We start from the raw sequence: 24,332 nt of genomic DNA, 5'->3' as shown, positions 1-24,332 counted from the left end.
GAGAGATCGACGACTCATTCAAAACCTATACACAGGACTACGAGTGAAGATGCGCTTGAATGAAGGAGAAACCAATAATGTGGAGATTGGAATAGGAGTCAGACAAGGATGTAGTTTGTCGCCCCAATTATTCAACATTTACAGTGAATGTTTAATGAAGGAAGCATTAATGGAAACTGGAGACTTCAAGTTTGGAGGACAGATCATTAGCAAGATCAGGTATGCAGAGATATGGTTATAATAGCTAAAACCGAAGGGGAACTACAGGAGATGATTGACAAAATAGTTGACACTGGAAAACTGTATGGAGTGGAAATTAACATCGAAAAGTCGAAAGCCATGAGAATATTCCGTGGAAACACGCTCTTACGGATCTGAGTAGAACAAAGAGAACTTGAAGAGGTGGATAATTTCAAGTATCTGGGAAGTATTTTGACGAGAGACGCTTACTACACCAAAGAGATCAGATCAAGAATTGCCATAGCTAAAGAAGCATTGAACAAGAAAATATCACTCTTAACTAGCAGGCTCAATATTTGACTTAAGAAGAAGTTGGTCAAGTGCTATATATGGAGCATTGGACAGTATGGTTCAGAGACTTGGACATTACGGAAGTTCGAGAGAAAATATTTGGAGAGCTTCAAAATGTGGTGTTGGAGGAAGATGAAGAAGATAAAATGGACAGAGATAGCAACAAACGAAGATGTTTTAAAACGGATAGATGAAAAGAGGGCACTTCTAGCCACCATCCTTCGTAGAAAGGCCAATTGGATTGGACACATCTTGCGAAGAAATTGTCTCCTTCACACCGTCATAGAAGGAAAGATGGAAGGGAAGCGAGGAATAGGAAGAAGAAGAACACAGCTGATCGATGATTTGAAAGGTAGGAGAAAATATTGGGAGTTAAAAGAGAAAGCTGAAGATCGACAAAAGTGAAAGAAACATTTCCAGGCCAAAATCTAAAATTGAAAAAAAAAATCCTCATTAGTTCCAGAACCTGCCGAAAGGCAGAATACTGAATAATAAAGCCCCTTTCGTCCAATGCAACCTCCAGAGCTGTTATGATTTAGCGATCAGTGGTCAACTGATGCCTCCGTCTTCTTTGGCTCCACTTTGATAGGGGGGGCGCGGTGGCTCAGTGGTAGAGCGTTCACCTCTGGTGCTTGGGGTCCCGGGTTCGATCCCAGCCCCCGCCAAGTGAACTTTGTGGTGGACAAACACCGTGCTCGTGGGTTTTCTCGGGGTTCTCCCGTTTCCTCCCACTTTCTTCATTCCACCATTTCACTCATCTCTCATAATCACCGTCTCCTTTCGCCTAACCGGCATAACCGTGGGACGTAACACTCAAAGATTTCATTTCATTTTTTCCACTTTGATAGGCCCTCTTCAGGTGGTTCGGTGGCTCATTCTTTTTTGGTTTCCATCGTGTTGTTCTTCGTGTCTTCCTGGTTTCGTGTATCGTCTGCTGCTTATAATCAATAGCACGTGTCGCATGTAAACATGTGCTCAAGCTGTAATGTGGGGTTCCTTAGAATATATACAGAATGTTTCAAAACAACACCGACAACTTTTGGGAGGCGATTCCTGATACCAAGATAAGACGAAAAGTATAGACCAATTTGGGTGCACAAATGCTTCCTTTTGGAGTTATAGACCGCCGGAAATATGAAAAGAATGAAATTTAAATGTCCATAGTTTCAATACTATGGGACCTACCGTAGTTGGGTCAAGACTTTACTTAGGAACAAGAATGTGCCCTATCAAAATATCCATGTTTCAGAATCCTACGATACTTCCGCAACAATTTTTACAGAGGTAGTTGGTGAGTACTTCAAATGATATGCCCGTAACCAAAAGATGACTCTGACCGTTATGAATGTCCCATAGTTTCATAGTGACAGCTGATCTCGATTCAGAGAGGTTAGACATCTGTCAAAATATGCAGTTTATATTGTTTTGAGTTTCATACAAAGCCACTGTTTTTTACTGTGTTGAACATGTCAACTTTGGTATTAACAAAGGAACATTTGCAGGAGGTTTTAGTTCTCTGCTTTAATTGGAAGAAAGTTGCATCTGAAGCGCATCGAATGCTTGTAGAAGTTTATGGTGAGAATGCTCCAACTGAGAAACAATGTAGGGAATGGTTTCGACGTTTCAAGATTGGAGATTTCAGCATTGAAGAAAAAACTCGCTCTGGACAGCCAAACAATTCAAAGACAATTACTTGATGAAGATCCGAGTCAAACGCAAGAGAACCTTGCAAAATCATTGAGAGTTACGTAACAAGGAGTTTGAAATCCATGGAAATGATTCACATGCAAGACAATTGGGTGTCTTATGGACTGAAGCAGAGAGACATTTAAAGGCGATTTTACACTTGCGAGCAGCTGATTCAAAGGCAATACAGACAGTTTTTTTACATCGGATTTTGACTGGGGCTGAGAAATGGATATTCTACGACAACCCCAAGAACAAAAAAAAAAAAAAAAAAATGATACGTTACGTCAATCGTTGTCATCGACCTCAATATCAACACCAAAGCCGAATATTCATGGTTCGAAAGTCATGCTATGTATTTGGTGGGATAAAAAGGATGTTGTATACTATGAGCTGCTACAACGGTACAACCAGTCGATCCCATTACGGACAATCGGCATAGACTTCAATTGATACGTTTGAGAAGTGCATTACGAGATAAACGGTCGGAATACGAGCAAAGACATGACAAAGTTATCTGCCTCATGTGGCAAAAGTCGTAAAAAATTATTTGAAAACGCTCAATTAGGATATTTCACCATACCCGCCGTATTTGCTGGACATTGCTTTCTCTGATTACTGGATGTCCTGTCGGATGCAGCATGATTTGGCAGGACACCAGTTGACTTCTTTCGCAGAAATCTAAAATTGGCTTCTAACTTGGATCGCCTCAAAGGACGAGATATTTTTCCGAGATGGAATTCGAAAATTGCCTGGGAGGTGGGAAAAAGTAGTAGCCAGCAATGGACAATAATTTGATTAATCTGTTCGTTCATTTTGTCCTGAAATAAATGCATTTTTTGATTAATCTGTTCGTTCATTTTGTTCTGAAATAAATGCATTTTTGACCACAAACAAACCGACCGAACTAATTTGAACTCAATATACATGGGCTTTCCCACGGACTTTCCGTATAAGAAATTTTGAAACTCTTGATTATACTTAAATAAAATTAAACCTACGAATTATCATTTGGCAAGAGAGTATGCATAAAGTTTTGATTTACAAAATTGTGCATATTGCAGGAAAAGACTTCATGTGATCTATTCTTAACACGCAAACAAACATGCACAGCATTTTGTACATTAAGACAATGTGATGTTCACCACTTCTCGATTTTTTCCGAAACTTTATTAGAATCTGTAGCCACCCTATACTAGTAAAGAATTAGTAACGTCAGTGGATATCTATCTCCATGTATAAATTAAGTATATATGCAGTTAGGCTTCTACACATGGAAAATAAAATCCAATGTAGTATTTCTTTTATTAACTTAAGGTAAAGCCCAAATTAGTAAAATCAAATTTCTTCGAAAAAAAATTGTAAATTTTAATACAACAAAGTATAGAAAATAATTGACACACTCAATGCACGAGGGGATTAAGTTCACTTTATGTTGTTTTGGACATATTTCACTTGTACGACCTCTGAATGGATCCTCCTTACAGAGATTCATCTCCAGATATTGTAAAACACTCTTATAATATTTTAAAAAAAAATGTTAATTTTTCCATGTAATTAAGCCTACCGTACTAACAATATGTCTCTTTTTCTCCCAACTTTGTTAACTGTACATAATTTTCTTGTGCTCTAAATGCCGCAGATACTTCTAACACAACATAGACTATCTATTTTAAGTCAATTTCACCAGTGAGTTTATGTCCATGGTGTCTTATTGCTTTCCATTCCTTTGAAAATAGAACTAAAACATACTCAAAATGTATGTATCGTTATAGGGTATAATGGAAGCTTTGGAATATCTACTTCAAAAAGGAGAGAGGCCTCAAAGAACTTTCTACATGGCTTTTGGACATGATGAGGAGGTATGCTTACATTATTATCGAACTACAGTATAGAATTTGTATAAATAGTCCTCAGTAAATAAATTATGAAATCAATTAATGGTTCTGTTATACAACTTTAGGAATCAAATCCTATTGATAACTGTATTCGGCAAATTGGATACGTATATTAATGATCAATTAGGCTGTGTAGGTTAAAAGAAAGTGAAAAAATGTTCAATGTTTTTATTTGAACGAAAATCGAACTCGGAATCACACGCATAAAAGTCATGTATGTTACTATAGACTAATGCTTGGACATGAAGGTTTTCAAAGGGAAACTAGGCAGACATGTTTGGAACATATTATTTATTCGTAATAATTCAATGTTAACCAAAGAGCGACCCACGCTTACTACAGAATTAACGATTTTGTATGTAAGATAATTGACTACTCAAAGATTAAAGATGGTAGCACAAATAAGGTATAAAGGTTATGTAAGGAAACAATAAATACATTTATATGGGAATTAAATTCTGTGTGTATGAGTTGCATAACATGTGTATATCTTGTGTAGGTGAGTGGTAGATATGGTGCAAAGGAGTTGTTCAATGAGCTTCAAAGACGTGGTGTTCAGTTGGATTTTGTATTAGATGAAGGTTTTCCTATCAGTACAAGCATAGTACCTGGTACTTACGGACCTGTTGCTCTGTAAGTATTGTTTTAACAGAAGTATGTTTCAGATTTTTTTTCTTTTAAGTGCTAATTTGGCTTTTTAAGTACAAGGAAAGAAATGCACTATTTTGTACCGAATTATATCACGTAAATTCAGACAAGGAATTTTCTAGATATAAAACAAAATGTGTATTTTATATTTTCCCAGTTTACAATTAGACTTATAATTCGAGATTAAAACATTTTATAGTAAATTAACAGAAATATGCTATATAATGTAGATAGAATATACAGTGCTTGAAGAGGGGAACAACCCTAATTTTAATACCCAGTAATTTTTGAAGCAGTGTGAAGCAGTTTTGAAACCCTAATGACAATGCTACTTCGTTAGCCCTGTAATGCTACTTCATTTCCCCTATGTATGTTCTGCAGTCATAGTGTAATTTATGAACCTACACTACCACTCAAAAGTATTCGGACATCCCGGATTTTTTAAAGCATCAGATCCAGACTGGCTAAGTCGAAACGCCCTGACAGTAATAGCCGCTTGAGCCTCCTCCTAACTGTTTTAACGTTATTTTAAATTTAAATATGATATTAAAGCATTGTTAGGAAATCTAATAAAATGCATTGTGCAATACAGGTTTTAACTTTATGGATTTGTATTACCACTACAAATAGAATCACAACGAGAGTTTAAAATATGATATTCAAAATATTGTAGCTTCATTGCATAAACCAAAGAAATCTTATTTAAAGTATAAAAGTGGCATTATTCTCTTCAGCCTAGGTATGAATTATAGTTACAAAGTGTAAGCAATATTTTTTTTAAATTGCAGATTTCACATTGTACATTGTTAAAGAGACAGGATACACATTTCAAAGGAGCAGGGGTGTAGCCACGGGGAAGGGGCATTGGGGCCAGGCCCCCCCAAATGATTTCTTGGCCTCCCAAATGACCAGCTTTTAAAACATCATTGTAAGATTACCTCGCTTCAGTCACTTAAAAATAACAAAGTTTGCTTATAATTAATAATTTACGGTAAATAGTATGGAAAAATACTATCTCACCATACCAATCGAAAAATAGTATGGTACCTAATCCTTATACCAATCGGAAAACAGTATGGTTTATTTTTATTTTATTTTATTCTATTTTTACAGCAGATTACACAATTTACTGCGATATTTGGCACTTTGAAGCCAAACGTTTCAACAAGGTACTGTAAATACTACCATAAAACAATGGTACTAAACTGATTTGTAAGTAGGCCTGCATTACATTTTCTATATGCTATAACTAGTATTTAAAAAAAAACATTTATATCAGATGAAAAATTTGGTGAAAAACGTTTTTCAGTATGGATTTCAATTAATCGGTAATTTTCAATTGTTTTTACGTGTTACCATCCCCCTTAGGAGTACTAATGGAGGCTGAATTTGGATTTAAACGGCATCGGAAGTGGCACTGTTCATATCAGCCACTCCGAAAACTATGATTCGACTTTAATATTGGTCATTTTAGACCATTTTTGTATATCTTTCCCTTCTCTTCAAAGTGAAGTTATACGAGTAAAAACCATTCCAGACCCGAACCTCATCTACGTTGAAAATTTAATCGAAACCAGTCGGGTGGCTCAAGAGTTGTTACAAATGTAGTAATATTATATATATATATATATATATATATATATATATATATATATATATATATATATATATATATATATATATATATATATATATACAAGGTGGTAGGTAACTCCTCCCCCGACAAACTTTGCGAGGCGATTCCTTATACGAAATGAAAGAAAAAGTTCTAATAAGCATGGACCGAAAAATGCCTCCTTTCAGAGTTATGATCCATTGAAAATTCGAAAAATCATTTTTCAAAACTCCCTAACTTAGAAAATATAGGACTTATCCCAAGCGATTTAAGGAATTACGCAGGAACTAGTATGTTCTCTATTTAAATACCCATGTTTTAACATCTTCCGTTATCGGTGAAAGGAACTGTGAAAAGGAAGCTTAAGTATAGGGATACTCCTTTAAATACTAATGGTGCGTTCGTATCGCTGGTATCGGTGAATTCTGAAATATGAATATTTAGATAGAGCTTATACCAGTTCTTGTGTAATTCCTAAGACCGCTTGGGATAGGTTCTATATACGGGAGGGTGAACGGTAGTAACGTGGACAAATTTGGGCGGATGATAGTACATCTAACAAGAAGCAAAAACGTCGTAGTGAACATGGGGGAAATTCCGTCCCGTTTAGGAGTGACAGAGTGTCGAAAGCGTGAGAAAATGAACTTCAGAGGCCAACAGCTTAAATACATCATAGAGAGTGCGGTTGAAAACATCACTTAAAAAGTCATACCTACTCTGTTGAAAAATGCATGTTTGGAAACGCAGCTATGCGAGCGCACGGGATTCCCGGACAAGCTGTAAAGGAAAGAAGTGTCACACGTTGTTAATCCCGTGCGCACACGTAGCTGCGTTTTCAAATATGCATTTTTCAATAGAGTAGGTATGACTTTCTAAGTGACGTTTTTAACCGCACTCTCCACGGTGTATTGTTTTTAAGCTTTTGGCCTCTGAAGTTCATGTTCTCACGCTTTCAACACTCTGTCATTCCTAAACGGGACGGAATTTCCCCCATGTTCACTAAGACTTTTTTTGCTTTTTAAAGATGTACTATCACCCGTCCAAGTTCGTCCACGTAGTTACCGTTCACTCTGTATATATATATATATATATATATATAGATAGATAGATAGATAGATAGATAGATAGATAGATAGATAGATAAATAAATAATTACATTATTTCGGAAAGTTGCGAACTATAGCCTATATAAATTGAGTCATACAGAAGTTATTCGAAGACGCACTAGACACCAACATGACTGATGAAGAACCCTGTGTGTATTAGAATACAATGAAACTCCGTCTTGCGGCTATCGCAGCATTGCATTTACGTCACACGATTTTCTGGAGTTAGTTGTTAGTGATCGTAACCACCATTTTAAAATTTTTTCGCGTTCCCACTTGTATCGCTATTTCTGAGAATATTATTTAAAACTTCTGATTCGAATCATTACCCACTCTTTTCCCCGAAGAAGTTTTGCATGTGAAACAGAAGAAACTTTTTTTCGTGAAATATTTTCCGCGACGGAACAATGCACGATTTGCAGACCTGAAGATATTAAAAACGTAATTCGTCGGATATTAATGTCGTACTACTTTTTTATTATTATTTTTGGTTCTGAATATTTCTGAAGAAATCGAGTTTATTCGCATTCTCGCACTGATTTAGGAAAAAAATAATTTGTAAAGTGGTAAACTGAAATCCGAAGTCCAAAGAAGATGCTCGAAAGATTGTTTACAAACGATATGTCCTTGCTCCTTCACGTGTGCAGCCACTTCGAATCTGTGGTCGACGATGAACAGAACTCAGCATCGTTAACACTGGCGAACTTCAAATGCACGCAGTATCCTGGATCTCGGGAGAAGAGGTCTATGTTATTCCTTTAAATTCTGTTTTAACTGCATCTTCCGCAGTACTTTCTCCTTGCCAATCACCAGTGATCTAAAATGATGGGAGCGATCTCCTTGGGGAAACGACAGTAGTTTTGAAGAAATAGGATTGGTTAATTAAACAACATTATGGGGATAAAAGATTATTACGAGTCTACCATTTTCTAATACTTTGATTTGTTGGCGAAAAACGCTACAAATATATTCACAATAATATAAGCATTTTGTAATAAAAAGTTCTACCATTAAAAGTAGTTTTTTTATTGTAATAACACCTAAAATAATCAAAATAATGAAAAAGCAAAAATCAAAAAGTGTTACGTAACGAAGGGGAGGGGTTCGGCCTTGCGTTACGAAGTGTGAGAAGCAGGAGGGAGGAGGGTAAAAATTGGTCAAAAATAGCGTTACGTAATATGTGGACGACCCCTAGAACAGGAAATGAGACACAGATGTTAATAAAATAATTAATTTTTTTAGTCACAAAAAATAAATAATTATTTTTGTCAGGAAATCTTAAAGAAAATAAGTGAAATTTCAAAGAAAATCAGCCATATGTAGATAGGTTCTGTGCACAAGGGCTTAAACTAAACTAGTTATGGAGAAAGGTATAACGTTTGGTCCGGGACAGTAATTATTGGTTAAACATAATGAAAACTACCTGGAATATAATTTATGGACAAAAAGCAAATAATAATAATAATAATAATAATAATAATAATAATAATAATATATAATAATAATAATAACCTAATATATAATAATATAATAGTAATATAATATAATAATAATAATAAATGATAAGCTAGAAACCAGTGTTGTTTAGTTTCTCGGAAGGAAACCAAAATTTGCCGTTTTTTTCAGGCCTCAAAAACACTAGCTGCAACATTTCTTTTGGCTTTGTAGCTAGCCCCCCTCAAAAACGACGGACCCCTCCTACATAAACCTGCTGGCTACACCCCTGCAAAGGAGAGAATCTCAAAACAGTATAAAATTGTATATCATAAAAATGTTCCAGAATCATTAATATATTAGTATATTACTGGTTCTTCAAATGTAACAATGTTATTTTAACAACTTCAATTTTAGTTCGTCACTTGAACGACTATTTTATCTATCACAAGATCCTTTTCAATATTTGTAAACAAGTCTCTTTCTACTGTAATTAGCATTAACGGAGAGAGCATCTCGTTCCTTAAATACGACCGTAAACGTTCTTCAAAATTTTTAATTTGAGAAAAAAGAAACTGTCTCACAAGTTACTTGCATACTGGGCAGAATCATTACATAGGGTAACAGGATACAATAACGCCACCTTTTTCGTTTTCTGCAATATTGCGCGTTTAATAGTAAGAAAAAAAATACAATACACATATATGGTTATAGTAGCTTAGGGTCTCGTGAATTTAATAGAAACAAGAAACTTCCAGGAAAGTAGTTCAACACAGAATAAATCACGATAATGCCACTCAAAGTGAAATGGCGTTATTTTATGCACCAAAAATAAAATAACATCAGTATTTCACTATAAACATAATACTTAATATTACTGAAAACTGAAAGAACAATGAACTAATTATATACAAAACAGGTAAATTACACTGAACAAGAGTGATACAAAGTATTTCATAACATGGTTGATGAACTCAGCCATTGCATGTTGCACATTGCATCCAAACTATGTTTCTTCCGACATTGTCCCTTACACGAAAGACAATAATTGGTATTTTCTGAACGACTGCCACAGTTACCTTTTGTCTTCCTCTCACACTGAATATTCTATCCTTATGATTCTCGACTTGTGTCCTTGGTACTGTGACAATCTGTAAATAGGTCCCTACTCACTGGCACTGCTTGTAGTTTTCGAATTTCTTTCTACCACATAGAATTTTTTTTTAATTCATGGAGAAGAAATAAGCTTATCAAAGTTTGAGGACTCCGAAGATGCACATGCTTCAGAGTTTTGAAAACAATCTTGTGATATTGACGGTTTGATACTTATTTTTGCACTTTCTTATTGCTTGTTTGTTGTTTAAATTTATTATGAAATTGAGTGGTTTGTGGTTCCTGTTTTTCTCGCGAAGCGGTGTAAATAGTACTTCTTTGTCTGAGAATACTGGCGCAGTGCCCTGCAATGTCGAACCACATCGCAAGCTGTCAGCCCAGTACTCCTATCGCAAACTTTACAATCTTTTTTCCCAGTACCAAATCGCAAACTATTAAAATGTCGGACGTTTATGACTTATTTTATTATCTTTGATGAGAGTTAATCACATTATTCCTTATTAGGTTTCACATTTAGGTTCTCATTCTCTTTCATATCTCATGGGTACATTGATGCTCCCCCTCTCAAATTTTGGGAGGGTACATTAGCAAAGCCCATAAGCATAAGAATTGTCAACTAATAAAATTTGGCAAGTTCCGTAGTACTTACAAGAGAAGGTCCCACAAGTTGTCACTCAAATATGATTCCACATAGCACATCTGATAGAGAATCATGACAAATGAACATGAGCAAAATTTAAGGTGCTGTGGACCAGAAGGATAGGAGCTACAGGTTTTTCCTTAAGTATTTAATTTCTGACAAGCAGGGCAGACAAAATGAATAAGAAATATATTTATAGCATTCTCTCCCCCCCTTCATAATTGGAATATTACGTATCATTTTTTTTATTCTACCGAAGATAGCCCAGTGTAGTTAGGGGTAGGTAACTAAAGAAATACCTAATATGTAGAGAGTCAGATGGAGAAAAATGCTGCTCCTTGATTGTAATATTACCGCTTCTTTACTTGTTCGAGGGAGCTCCTACACAACCAAGGGTGACAAAAAGAATAGGAAAAGTGTCTATTGATTCTAATGGCGGATCCAGCACGGATTCCTGGGGGGAGGCGGTGAAGTGAAATATTCTTTTGATGATGTGAAGCTGTCACAAATTACCACTTAACTAAACTAAACATAATAGTGGGGTGAACCGGAACCCAATCAGTTCAAATTGGTGTAAAAGTTTTATTTCTGACTTCATATTAAAGTTTTGGTTTCAAATTAGAATTTCAATCCGAGTGATCAATGATCAAATCTCGGGGGGGCTCTTCGGTGTAAAGGCTATAACCCCCTTATGGGAAAAGGCAAAAATATTAAAATTCTTAAACCTGAAACTTTTGTCTATTTTAAAGGAATTTTTGGCTTAATATTAAAGTGTTTGTTCCAAATGCAATTTCAGTCCGAGTAGACAATGATCAAATCTCGGGGGACTTTGCAATGTAGGAAAAATAATGACGTGTATATCGTGATCATGTTGGTGACATCACGAGTCACGACCTAAATAAATGCCAGATGCTATTGGCTCTCGTACCGAGTGAGCTGGGGCAATATGCTAGTTAAGAAAGTTGGTTTTGGCGTGGGTTCAAACCCTGCCTAAGGAGAGTTACTTTTATTATTTTTTAAAAAAATTATGACACTTCTTCCGTTAAAAAAGGTTAAAATAATATTCAAAAAGTGATTTAACGATTATTTTTTTTAAATTTTCATTAAACTACTTTCATTAAAATAAGTTTGACTTTGTACTATACAGATCCATAGCAAAAGCAGTAGTAGTAGTAGTAGTAGTAGTAGGAACGGGTTAGAATGCAATGCAGCATTCATTTGTTTCCGGGCGATGTTGCCAAACGTAACTCGCTTACAATGCCTTTTGGCTAGGGCTGAGTGTATTTCGAAAATATGCTTGCTGTTCGGGATGAAGTTCCAAGGTTCAGCATTGACTAGGAGTTTTTGCTATTAATATCCCTTCTAACAATATTGGCAGTGGACAAAAGTTAGCCCGTGTTGAAGCTTTTTGCTCCTAATTTAGTTATTTTACTTTATTATTTAACGAATATATTGTAAATATATTTGTCAGCAGGCGCGTATGCAGGAATTTATTTCGAGAGCGGTCCAAAGCTATTTGGGGGTCCGACTTCAATGTTCGGATAAATTATAATAAAATGTTTAAAAATAACCCCCAAAATTAGGTTAAATTTACAGAAAAGTTGGGATTTTAGAGGGGGTCCGGACCCCTGAACCCACCCTAAATGCGTCCTTATTTGTCAGTAACGTTTCCTCATTTTGAAACCTTCAGAAACTTCGAATATATAAAGGAAAACGAGTTATTTTCGATAAAGTAATGCTTCAAGGAGACGCGAAATTTTTATTGCACATGGTTTTACCCCACCTTAACAATGGCAAGAATTACTTCCCTTTGGTTCTCTACCATTGCGCTCTATCAAAGGTTAGGTTTGTAAAATATTCCTCCTAAGAACAATGTGCTTGGCAGAGAACCGTGATACTGAACAGAACTCCACAGAAATGCATGCTGAACTTTCGTTTATAGCTACCCTTTGGTGATTTGCCCTCAAGGTCAATCGAGTGATAACTCAGTTCTTAGTCCCTGTTCTTAAGCCGTGTTCGTATTACTTTAAACAGTTTTGACGTGTGTTTTCCAACCACCATAGGAACAGACAATCAAGGCAAATCATACCATACAATACATTCAAGCAAGTTTATTTGTCGCGAAATTATTACACACATTACCCAAAGACTCTTAATATATGAATCTATACATTTATTTATATAGATATAGCAAACAGTGGAATTTACCTATCGAAAGAATAAATTAACAGCTCTATCATAATGAAAAGCATACCTCGTAATATAACAGACTTCTTTCGCGTAAGAAATCGAAACTAGTCTGTACGAATTAGTTTGTTAGTTCGAGCCCAATACGAGTAAGGATTCTTATTACTATTGTTTTTTCTCTTTTTTACGTGAGGAAAAATCAAATGGTGACATCGCGATATCAAATGTATTTGGTTAGGTAACTTTGTCTTAGCTAACCTTAAATATCAGTAACCGTCGAAATTATTTCACTAACCGATCAGTTACTGAACATTTCAAACACGTGAAACCAGTGGCATAACATGAAGGTTAATCTCTCCTCCGCAGCCCTTAGTTATGCGTCCGTACTTTCAGGGGTGGACTAAGGCGACCCCTGAAGGCCACCCCAAGGCAAGGGGTGGACCCGGGGCGCCAGTCAGAGCGGCGCCAAAACGACCCTCAAAAATTAAATTTTGTGTTTTCTACTCACTTTTTTGGTTTATATTCTTGTGAAGTAGCGGCAATTACATAATCTTTTTTCCATTTCACCATGGAAGAAGAGAGTTTCATAGTACTAAGGGGACTGTATCGACATATGGAGAGATGGCATGTAGAGAAATGAAATGAAATCTTTCAGTTTTACGTCCCACGGTTATGCCGGTTAGGTTAAAGGAGACAGTGATGATGAGAAATGAATGAAATGGTGGAATGAAGAAAGTGGAAGGAAACAGGAGAACCTCGAGGAAACCCACGCACACGGTGTTTGTCCACCACAAAGTTCACTTGGCGGGGACTGGGATCGAACCCGGGACCAGATGGCATGTAGAATAAAGAGTGGAGGGGGAGTAAGTATTGTTTGTTTGTTTGCTTGAGTTTAGCGATCCACGGTTATGCCTTAATGGACAAAAGAGATGTGGAAACTGATTATAGTGGAATCCGAACCACGTTTATCGTTCAACAGTAACCCAATGGTAATTGGACCCGGGACCACAGAAGGCAGGCATGCTAGCCACTAGACCAAGTGGGGGAGCGGAGTTCGTATTGTTTATAGCGAGCCATATTCTTTTTGAAGTTTTCCTAGGTAACAAATGTCTTTTCAAAAAATGGATTTAAACTATTAAAAACACTATGATAAAATGTTAAATATAGGCTAGTACTAAGGGGGAGGGCGCCAAAAAGTCACTTCGCCCGCGTGAAAATTTGGCCTGGTCCGCCCCTGCGTACCTTCCATATATTTTTTGGCTTTGCAGCTTGTACGGTCCCCACGCCATAGGCATGTGGGGGCGCTATTTACGCCTATGCTTCGAACGCAATTCAATAACTGTTTCAGAAATTCTATCATCAGCATGGAAACGGGAATATATATTTTTCTAATAGTCCCATAGAACTTTCACCCAGAGCACCAGATGCAATTTTTCAGAATGGGCTCTGGCTAAGTATAAGGAGAGTCTGATGTTTCCTAAGTAAGTTCCTTTCAGAAAGTTTGCTATTTCTTTAACGATGATGTAAATAAACATAATCATCGTTATTAGCCCGGCACCAAACCATCCTCGACAAATCCCTCTAGAGCAACGATCGGCAAAAGTTTATTCTACCTAATTTTATAAGTGACTCAAGGGTGAAACACTTGTTAAGGAAAGCAATGCTGTGTATACACTGCCATGCTTCTGACAAAATATAAAGTGTTTTGTAATCTTTAGACACTTTTCCTATTCTTTTTGTCACTCTTGGTAGTGTAGGGCGCCCTCGAACAAATAAAGAAGCGGTAATATTACAGTCAAGGGGCACTATAAATATATTACCTATTTCTTTTGTTACCTAACCATAACGGCCTAGGGTCATCTTCGGTAGAATAAAAAATGCTACGTGATATTCCATTCAAGAAAGAGGAAAGGATGCTCTAAATATATTTCTTATTCATTTTGTCTGCCCTGCTTGTCAGAAATTAAGTACTTTCTTTTGGGAGGGTGCTGAAAAGAGAGGAGCAAAATAAAACGTCGTGCCCCTCCTACATTTTAAATTTTGTTACGTGATTGCTCAAATTATTACTAAAGAAATCACTTTAAACTAAGATGTCTAAAGTTACTACATTATGAAAGGGTGGAATATTCAGGAATAATAATAATAATAATAATAATAATAATAATAATAATAATAATAATTATTATTATTATTATTATTATTATTATTATTATTATTATTATTATTATTAAATATGAATGTCTTTGGAGAGCCGAAATTATGTGACACGAATCATTACACGTAGAGCTTTAAGATGAGTGGTTATAGGGGAGAAAAAACCAGGATGTTTCTCTATCTGACCCTCTAACGTAAAGATTATGTGCTGAAGATAAGAAGCATCATCAATCTACAATTGGTTGCTTTTACATAGAATATCAGTTGCTTTAGTTCTTCTCCTTCGGGCTACTTATCTCATGTGGTAAATTCAAAACAATTTCAATTTAAAACAAATACATTATAAAACTTTTCCGTAATTAAATATATAAAAGGAAAATTAAACATTTAATAGGGAAATCTGTTATAAAATTGTCCAAAAAAGTAGATAGAAGACTATCTAGTGATAAACATTGTGAATGTATAAAATTCTCCAAAATAGAATTAACATTTACTGGAAAACATTCGTTATGCACCAGTGAGCATGTAGTGAGCAGTGAGCACAGGGAAAATAATTACGAAACTTTGCAAACAAAAATTAGGGACACTAATGCAAGTGCGACAACGACATTTTTTTCTTTCTTTGGATCTTCCTGAGTTTTACATATGTTACAATTTGATTCTTCCCCACATAAAAAATAAATAAAATAACCATAGTAATAAAAATGACAGTTGTACTTCTACGGAATTCGAACCAACTAACACCGGCATGTAGACTTGTTGCTTTAAGTAAGTGAGCTATTTGTTTTCTTGTGTGAACTGAACCTGTTCTACGATAAAGATGATTTTTCATTACGATCGTGCTACCAATTCGTCTATTTCCATAGGCAATTTCCACTTATGCTCTATCTATACATTATTATTTAGTATAGATTCATATATTTGGAGTTTGCAGATAATGCATGTAACAAGACATATTGGAAATATTTCGTTAAAATTTTCGTTTGTAGTTCTAATCCACAATTCTCTCAATGACATAGATGTCGCTGCTTCGTGTTGAACTGCAGAATTTCCTCGCGTTCTTGAAAATTTCCCACTTTAGCAGAGTTGGTAATTCTCGTAATTTCGGTCGATTTAACGTTTTTTGCTTCTAATTTATTTATTTTAAGCTAATATCTAACACAAATATTAAAAACGGGTTTGTTATTAACCTGTCCTGCTGGAGAAACCTTCCGAAATTTCGAACATATAAAGAAAACTGAGATATTTTTAAAATCTTCAAAATAAAAAGACGCGTCATTTATTTTGCTCACAGTTGCACCATATACAAATGTGCACAGATTTAAAATGCACTATTTTCACTAAACATAAATGTGAAGTGTTTCACACTGTTGAAGTACGTGTGCTGAAAATGTACAATGGAGAAGTCTGATATGTCACAACAGAAGGTAATAAAGAAATGCATTAGAAAAAAGTGAGAAAACTGCATTACACTTCCGTAGCCCTGGTGGACAAGCACAAAATTCGCGAAAACAACATGTTACACGCGAGGAGAGAAACCCGTGTTTTCTAATTGTGTAAATTGCTTTTCCAGAGCATCTTATCCAGATTTGGTAGAGTACTTTCTTGATTTATGTATTTCGTGTTAAGAGATATATTCTTTTATTTCATCTCCTACACATCATGTGATTATGTTACTGTACACCATAATATTATCCTATTCACATTGGAAATATAATTATTTTATTACAACCTCATTTCGTTTTTAATCGGCCCGGATAGCCGTGTGATCTAGAAGGCTATGCCACAGACTTATTACGCCCGCCTCGGACATGGAGGTTTTTGTTGTACTTTTCACCTTGCATTTCATTGTCATCTTTCGTCTTTCATAGTGGTTCGGATCCTACTTTACGCTGTAGGTTCCGTCCTATATAGCTTCGGTGCTGATACAGGACGTAGAAATGGCATCACTCAATTTCGTATTTAAAATGCGTTTATGTGACACTGCTGACATTTTGCTATGTTATGCTGTCGGTGTTATTCTGCATTCTAATTAAATTTATAATATGAGACCCAGATTCCTTTATTACCCTTTGTTGCCACATATCAGACTTGTCCATTGTACATTTTCAACACACGTAGCTTCAACAATGTGCAACACTGTACCACTACACTTCACTGTTACGTTTAGTGATAATAATGCATTTTAAATCCGTGCATATTTGTAAATGGTATCATTTCAAACAAAATACGTTTATGCTGAATGGACAACACTGCCTCATCTATGGCAACAGTTTGTGGTTTTGTTACGGCACTTTGTTGTCATTATGTTGTGCACCTTTTTTTTTTTTGGTTGCTTTAACGGTTTCTAAGATATTTACTTAAAACGTATATATTTCCATGACAACTTTTTGGATATTCAAATGTTGAAGCCCCGTAATTCATATCCTTCTGGTCCATAGCAGCTTAAATTTTATTCACTTTCATTTCTTATGATGCTCTATCAGATGTGTTATGTTGCAATCAGATTTGAGCGACAACTTGGGACCTTCCCTTGTGAGATATATATACTTCTGTAAATTTTGTTGGTCTTGTAAATTCTGTATATTGTTGCCAAAAATATATGTAATCAATACGTTTTATCAAGCGTTCAGTTATTGACCTAATTTATCCTCTTTAATAAGTATTTATTACAACATATGGTTATATGGATGAATTTAGGGCTCATTCTCTTGAATAGAATACATGTATCAAGGTGGATTCTCAAATTTCGGGAAGGGTACACAGGACCAATGTTTAAATTTCGGAATTGTAAAAAAAAAAAAAAAAAATCATAGTTGGTAACTGTTCTCTAAGTTGTTAATACATAGGGCCTACATTTGTACAGTTGGTTGTTTCACCGCGTACCTTTCCATAGGCAAAAAAAAAAAAAGGTATACGTGAGCTATACTTAACGTTTTGCAGGAATTTCAAATTTTGGTGAGAAATTTGAATGAGCTTTTATGAGGTGGGAATTTTGAATGTTGTTTTGGTGGTCCAACTTCCCCATTCCATGCGTAAATAACTGCCAAAATATATACGTAATAGTTTTTAACACTTCTCTAAATGCTTAAAATTAAAAAAAACGTGCCTCTTAAATACATATCTACAAAATTTAGTCAAAAATTTGGTGATGTGATTTTGAGTTTAGTGTCCCTTTCAGCAGCGAGGTTGTATGAGATTTTGACTATAGCTTAACGTGGGATCCAAGCCACATGAGCTCCCACAGGTAATCGAACGTGGATCTCCCACACCAAAGGTGCGTACGCTAAACACTTAGGCACGAGGAGCTCACCACAGCGAGGTTGTATGAGATGTTGACTATAGCTTAACGTGGGATCCAAGCCACATGAGCTCCCACAGGTAATCGAACGTGGATCCCCCACACCAAAGGTGCGTACGCTAACCACTTAGGCACGAGGAGCTCACCAAAAATCTGGGAGGAGCACCTTGAGCCAAGTACTGTGAAATATTAAACTTTTCATATACACAGTGTTACTTTATAAGACTTCCCATTTAAGACGATTAAATCAAGAAAAGTATCTCTCTAACTCATATTTAGAAAAGATAGTGCCTAAATTTTAGAATATGTCCGGTCAAAATGCACATGAAATTATTGTAGTCATTACAATACAATAATAGCTAAGATGGTTTCAGTTAAATAAAAAAAATACCTTCATAGAAAACAATTATCATTTTTGATTTGCAGTGTTGGCCTGATGTACCCATGTCAAGATTTGGGAGTTTATATCAAGATATCCATGACTATGAAGTAATATGAGCCCTTATATCCACACAAATGATAATGTGTTGCAATAAGTCAGGTATTGAAAGCAAAAAAAGTAATATGAAAGAAGTTTATAAAGTACCCCATATTTTTTTATCTGAACATATCTTTTCATTATATTCAAAGTATTTCTTAAACATAATTGAGTTCTATGGTTTACCTTTCAAGGGGAGGCAATATTATCCCTAACATCCGAATGTATGGTTATTTTCAATATCCACCGATATCATAATTTGATTTGTAAAGCATTCTAATTCACGTCTACTATAAGTTTGATTTAACAAACATATATATTTTTAATTTCCAATTTAAATTTTTTTTATACTTTGCGCCATATTACGGCAAAATCTAACATTTTTTTTAAAACGAAAATTATCGTGGGACAGATATGTGAAATTCGGAGAGTAGGGTTAATTCATATTTCCATTCTTAGCAATTTCTAACAAGTTGGGAGGATATTCACAAGGCCGTAAAGAAAGCACACGCTAAGTTTTATCATTATCGACTTTTTTTAACGTGGTCTATATTCTGAATTATCTTTCATGTATATATATATATATATATATATATATATATATATATATATATGTGTGTGTGTGTGTGTGTGTGTGTGTGTGTGTGTAAACTTGCAACATGAGGTTGATTTTACCTTCTTGTAGTTATTGGATTTTAACTCCAAACAATTGGGTTATTTCTGCTAGTAAAGGAAGGCACATACCAAATATTATGAGAATTGGATAAGTTTTACGAGAGTTAATGTAAAGCAGGCGGACTGACAGAGGGACAGATGAACAGACAAACAGACACACAAATTCCAATCAAGTCGAGTAGTAGAAGCTTTGCTAATGCTCGTTTCAATTATTATTTTTCAGATTAATTGGGAAGGCACGTAACTGTGTGTTTGCATTATAGAACTAACTCTGGTTTAATGAGGAACTTATGTGGAAGTTACATGTCGTTAACTTTAGAGATTTGAAACATAGCCTCTTGTTGACGACAACAACAACAACAAATCTTTACCTTCCCCTTTACAGTGTGTGTTTCAATATATTCTTTCCTAACCCTTGCTTCCATAGTAAAACGAGCATTCTGTCTGAATTTCACGATTTTAGCGATAGTTGTATGACCAGAACATCTTTACAAACATCGAGAAATTGGAAAGTTAACATATGTCTGTAAATGTTGAGTATACGCTTGGAATTTTCATATCATAGAGTATGAAAGGAAATGATCTTAAATGGTATGAAACTTCTACTTCTGAGAATATTCAATACTATATTATATTAAGTTTAGTTCGTGCGGAGGGTACTCTCTGTCTCTGCTCTGATAATTCTAATATTACACGTGCAGTCTGCTTCAAAAAAAAGCCCTTGCTAGCCACCCACCTTGCTTCAGAAGGCCATATTGTAGCAATCTAATATTTCCAGCTTTAAATAGAAGTCTCAATTTGTCAGGGAAAATCCATATTTATTTGATTTAATTCCAACTGTAGGTAAAATTCAGGGCTTTCTAAAGAGTGGTTGGTGGCCAGGATTGTTTGAACAAGATTGCGCATTTTCATAGGATGCAGTACCGTTTTACGACAATGCCTTTTATTTTTGGTGTATTTGCTCTCCTCTATATTAATATGAATATATCAATTACAGAATCGGTGTATCAGAGAAAGGAACAGCCACTGTTCAAATGACAGTTAATGGAACTCCAGGCCACTCCAGTTATCCACCTCCCGAATCAGCTATTGGAATCCTAGCTTCAGCTGTCCATAAACTTGAAAGTAATCCTCAACCTTCTTTGTTTGGACGTGGCCCAGAAGCAGCATTATTTGAACATGTTGCTCCTCATGTAAGTAAAGAATTTAAGCATTTAAATCATAATAAATTTTGATTGTTTGGTAGGATTGGAGTTTAGCATCCCTTCTCAGCACCGAAGCTGTATGACACGTGGACCTATGAAATCCATACCACTGTATTTCGTTCAAATTTTAAAGCGCCCTTACCGGGAATAGAACGCGGGAATGATAAATTTTCAGTTGTCGTTTCTGATCTATGGCATCTGAGCAAAAGGCGAATAAAACGAACTTAATGCATAGTACGAAAATGAATGAATACCATATAAATCACCTCGTAAAATAACTAATAAGTAGCATTATATGCCGTTACTTAAAATAATTGTAATTATTATTATTATTATTTTTTACATGTTTCTCTTTTCAATAACTTCAATTTTATGCATAAAAATAAATGTATGTTCGCTTGTTTTTTCCGGTATATAAATCCACATTGTGGGCTTGGCATATTTCTAAGTAATGGTATCAAACGGACTGAAATCAGGAAGAGACTATAGACTATTTAAATTTTTGATATGTACTCTAAGGGTGAAGAAAGGGGAAGACGTGGTTTAAAATATGTGCCAAAAATATAGTACGAGGGCTAGTCAAGAAAGACTTGGACTGATTTTTTTTCTAGGCAATTTATTATTACTCAGCAACAGGCACATGATCCTTTTCAAAGTAGTCCCCGCCCATTTGAATGCACTTTTTCATTCGAGTCTTCCAGTTCTCAAACACGTGTCGCAGGCCATTCTTTGAGAGGTCCTTCAAAACCGCCTCCGATGCCTTCAGAACCTCGGAATTATCGGAGAAGCGGCGTCCACGCAGTCTGGATTTTAGGGCAGGGAATAGAAAAAGGTCGCAAGGTGTGGTAGGCGTTCCACCATCCTCAAATCTTTGCAACAGCTCCCTGCAAGTCTCCACTCGAACGGCCTTCTGCTCTGGTATCAGGAGTCGCGGAATCCATCGCGCACACACTCGGCTCATGTGGAGGTGGTCATGCAAAATTTTGAAGGCACTGCCATGAGATATGCGTAGTGCGGCTGCCAGATCATCGATACTGATGCGGCGATCTTCTCTAACAATGACTGCTGCCGTGTTAATGTTCACCTCAGTAACAGCTGACGCTGATACACCTGGTCCACCAGCTTTCGTGATTGTCATTCGGCCCTCTTTAAACTCTTTGAACCACCAGAACACGGTACTTCGTGGCAGAGAGTCATCTTTGTAGGCTGCTCTCAACATTCCTAGAGTTTCTGTTGCACTTTTCCCCAGGCGATAGCAGAACCGTATAGCTGCAAATTGTTCATCTCGTAATGTCTCCATTTCTTCTACAGGCGACTTCTAGAGGCGGCGCAGAACATCACCTGCAATAAATAGTCGTGGTTACCAAACATGCAATGATTCCTTAACAACATTTTATATATATGCACAGCAAGACCCACCCTACTTGTATGCCAAACTATGAAGCTCCAGCGTTAACAGAACTGCCGGGAAAAAAATCAGTCCAAGTCTTTCTTGACTTGCCCTCGTATAAACGAACTACTCATTCTAGGGAGATTAATCCTTTATGTAAACTGTTTTATTATTTTTTTTCTCAACTGAATGTTCGTTGTACTCATTTTTCTCGTGATATATCCTGATTGGGATATGTATGTTCATTCAACTCCCCATATGTAACTTTACATATGTAGTAACCTTCCACTTGCATATTTCAGAATTTCTTGCTTCGTTCCCATCTTCGTAAAATATTAATAATAACTGCCATGGCTTTTGTAGTAATCTTTGTATGTTATAAAGCTTCATTCCAAGTTTCACAAGCACCAATGTGTATATATAAAATATCGTCTACATGCAGCACAGAAAATTATTGTAAGTTATTGCATTGTCACTAGTAGAGTTTTCCCGTTAACAATTGGAGACTTTGAAATTAATTCATATTTTTCTAAGGCAACTAGATTATTTTAATTTAAATGAGTTTTTTTTTTAATTTTAATGTATTCAGCATCTCAAGAATAGGTTCCATCTCGTCACTTACCATCTATTGAAAGCGGGTGTGGTAGGTGTTCCTTTTTCAATACTGAGTCACCATAGTTTCCAAGTGTATTGTAGTTTCATAATATGAACTGGAAATTAGTTATTGATTTATTACTTTCAGGTGTCATTCGGTTATCGACTGATATTTTCAAATCTTTGGCTATTTTCTGGTATCATGTCCCAATTTATGAGCAAAAAGCCTCTGACGAACGCCTTCGTACGCACTACAACTGCCATCACGAAGTTCAACGGAGGAGTAAAAGTAAGTTCTCTATCTGTATATAATAACCTCAATTTAGTCATACTTATCAAATGCAAAAATAAATATACTCTTGCTCCCCGCCGTGTTGTTCAACCTGTGTCCCATGAGACAACAGTTACTAATAAAACTTGAATAAACTTTCATTGTAGAACACGAGAAGCAAAGTAAAATAGTAAGAATTTTAAACTGTAATGCAGGTGCAGAGCTCTAAAAACTACTGACAAAAATGAGTGTTACTCAATGATTAATTTCATTTTGTTTCCAACCAAATGCTCCAGGGGTGTCATTTGGGCGAGACAGGAGGATATAACTGTCCCCTTCCTTGTGTGTTATAAAAATATATTGCTTGATCAAATGTAAAACACTAATATAAAAATTGAAACTCATGTCGGCGGAGAATCCCCGCCCCTTCCCAAACAAAATCTAAAGTGACGCTGCTTTTAGCAACAGACCTATAAAGCTACGACAGCACATTGTTAGAGCGCTTGTATTTGGTTCCAAGAGTAGAAGGTTTGATCCCAAGCCATGTGCAGTCATAGTTGACGACATTGAGGGAGAGAGAGAGATTCAAATATGGAGACAGAGAAGGATAATTTACATATGCAAGTTTAGAATTGAAGAAAAATGATCGGACAGCATCCATATTATAATGAAATTTGTGATTTTGTGAAACAGAAGAAAGAAAGTTTCCGCACTGCGAGAATCACATCAGGCAGTTGTCGAGTTAATGTGCGGAATTAAGAATTTTGAAGAATCTTCAGGTTTCGAGACGGGTTTCGAACCATGGACCTCTTAGCTATCAAACCACGATATTATCCATTCAGCCACGGAGAATTGTACGCGATCGTTCATAAACTTTTCATTTAGTTACGTATAGAAACTAATAGAATGAAATATTCCAAAAGTTGACTCTGTGGGAACAGTAAAAGTTTGTTACTTCTGTGTTAATTGAAAGAACCGTCTGATAAAGTAGTGCCAAATACTCAGACATAAATTCAGCTTCAATTTCAATTTCATTTCAATTTCACCTTCTGAGACACTCTAGTAAAAAATGAAAGAAATCGTCGTAATCATGTTAGACTTTTGAAAAGAACAAGTTAAAAAAAACAATGGAAATGCGCGTAAGAGTGTCACTTGGATGCGAACATATCAATTTAAAAAAGAGCGCGTTTACGTGATTATATGTTACATGAATGGTAGATGAATCCACCTACGTCCGAAGTATTTAACATGCTTTAATTTCAATTTCAATGCGTACTCAATGTAATATACAAAATAGATGTTGGAATGACGGGGAATTTGAGTAGGTTTACGGACGAAGACAAAGATTTACAAAATTATTTCCTTTAATTATTCCAGATTTGATATTTGCAGTTAATTTCAACCAG

The 24,332-nt window shown here is 35.8% G+C and overlaps 1 protein-coding gene across 1 annotated transcript in view; it reads left to right on the top strand.

Moving 5' to 3' along the window:
* LOC145688166 (N-fatty-acyl-amino acid synthase/hydrolase PM20D1-like) overlaps positions 1-24,332 on the top strand; it is a 127,078-nt gene that overhangs the window by 87,941 nt on the left and 14,805 nt on the right. Inside the window, exons 4-7 of the mRNA XM_081762006.1 lie at positions 3,993-4,079; positions 4,615-4,748; positions 20,464-20,659; positions 22,804-22,944. Of these exons, the coding sequence (XP_081618132.1) occupies positions 3,993-4,079; positions 4,615-4,748; positions 20,464-20,659; positions 22,804-22,944 (558 nt within the window). The remainder of the gene's footprint in view (positions 1-3,992; positions 4,080-4,614; positions 4,749-20,463; positions 20,660-22,803; positions 22,945-24,332) is intronic.

The sequence above is a fragment of the Thermobia domestica genome, chromosome 6 (assembly GCF_964235325.1).
Source record: "Thermobia domestica chromosome 6, izTheDome1.hap1.1, whole genome shotgun sequence".
Classification (NCBI taxonomy): Eukaryota; Metazoa; Arthropoda; class Insecta; order Zygentoma; family Lepismatidae; genus Thermobia; species Thermobia domestica.
This window is presented reverse-complemented; position numbering and strand designations above follow the sequence as displayed.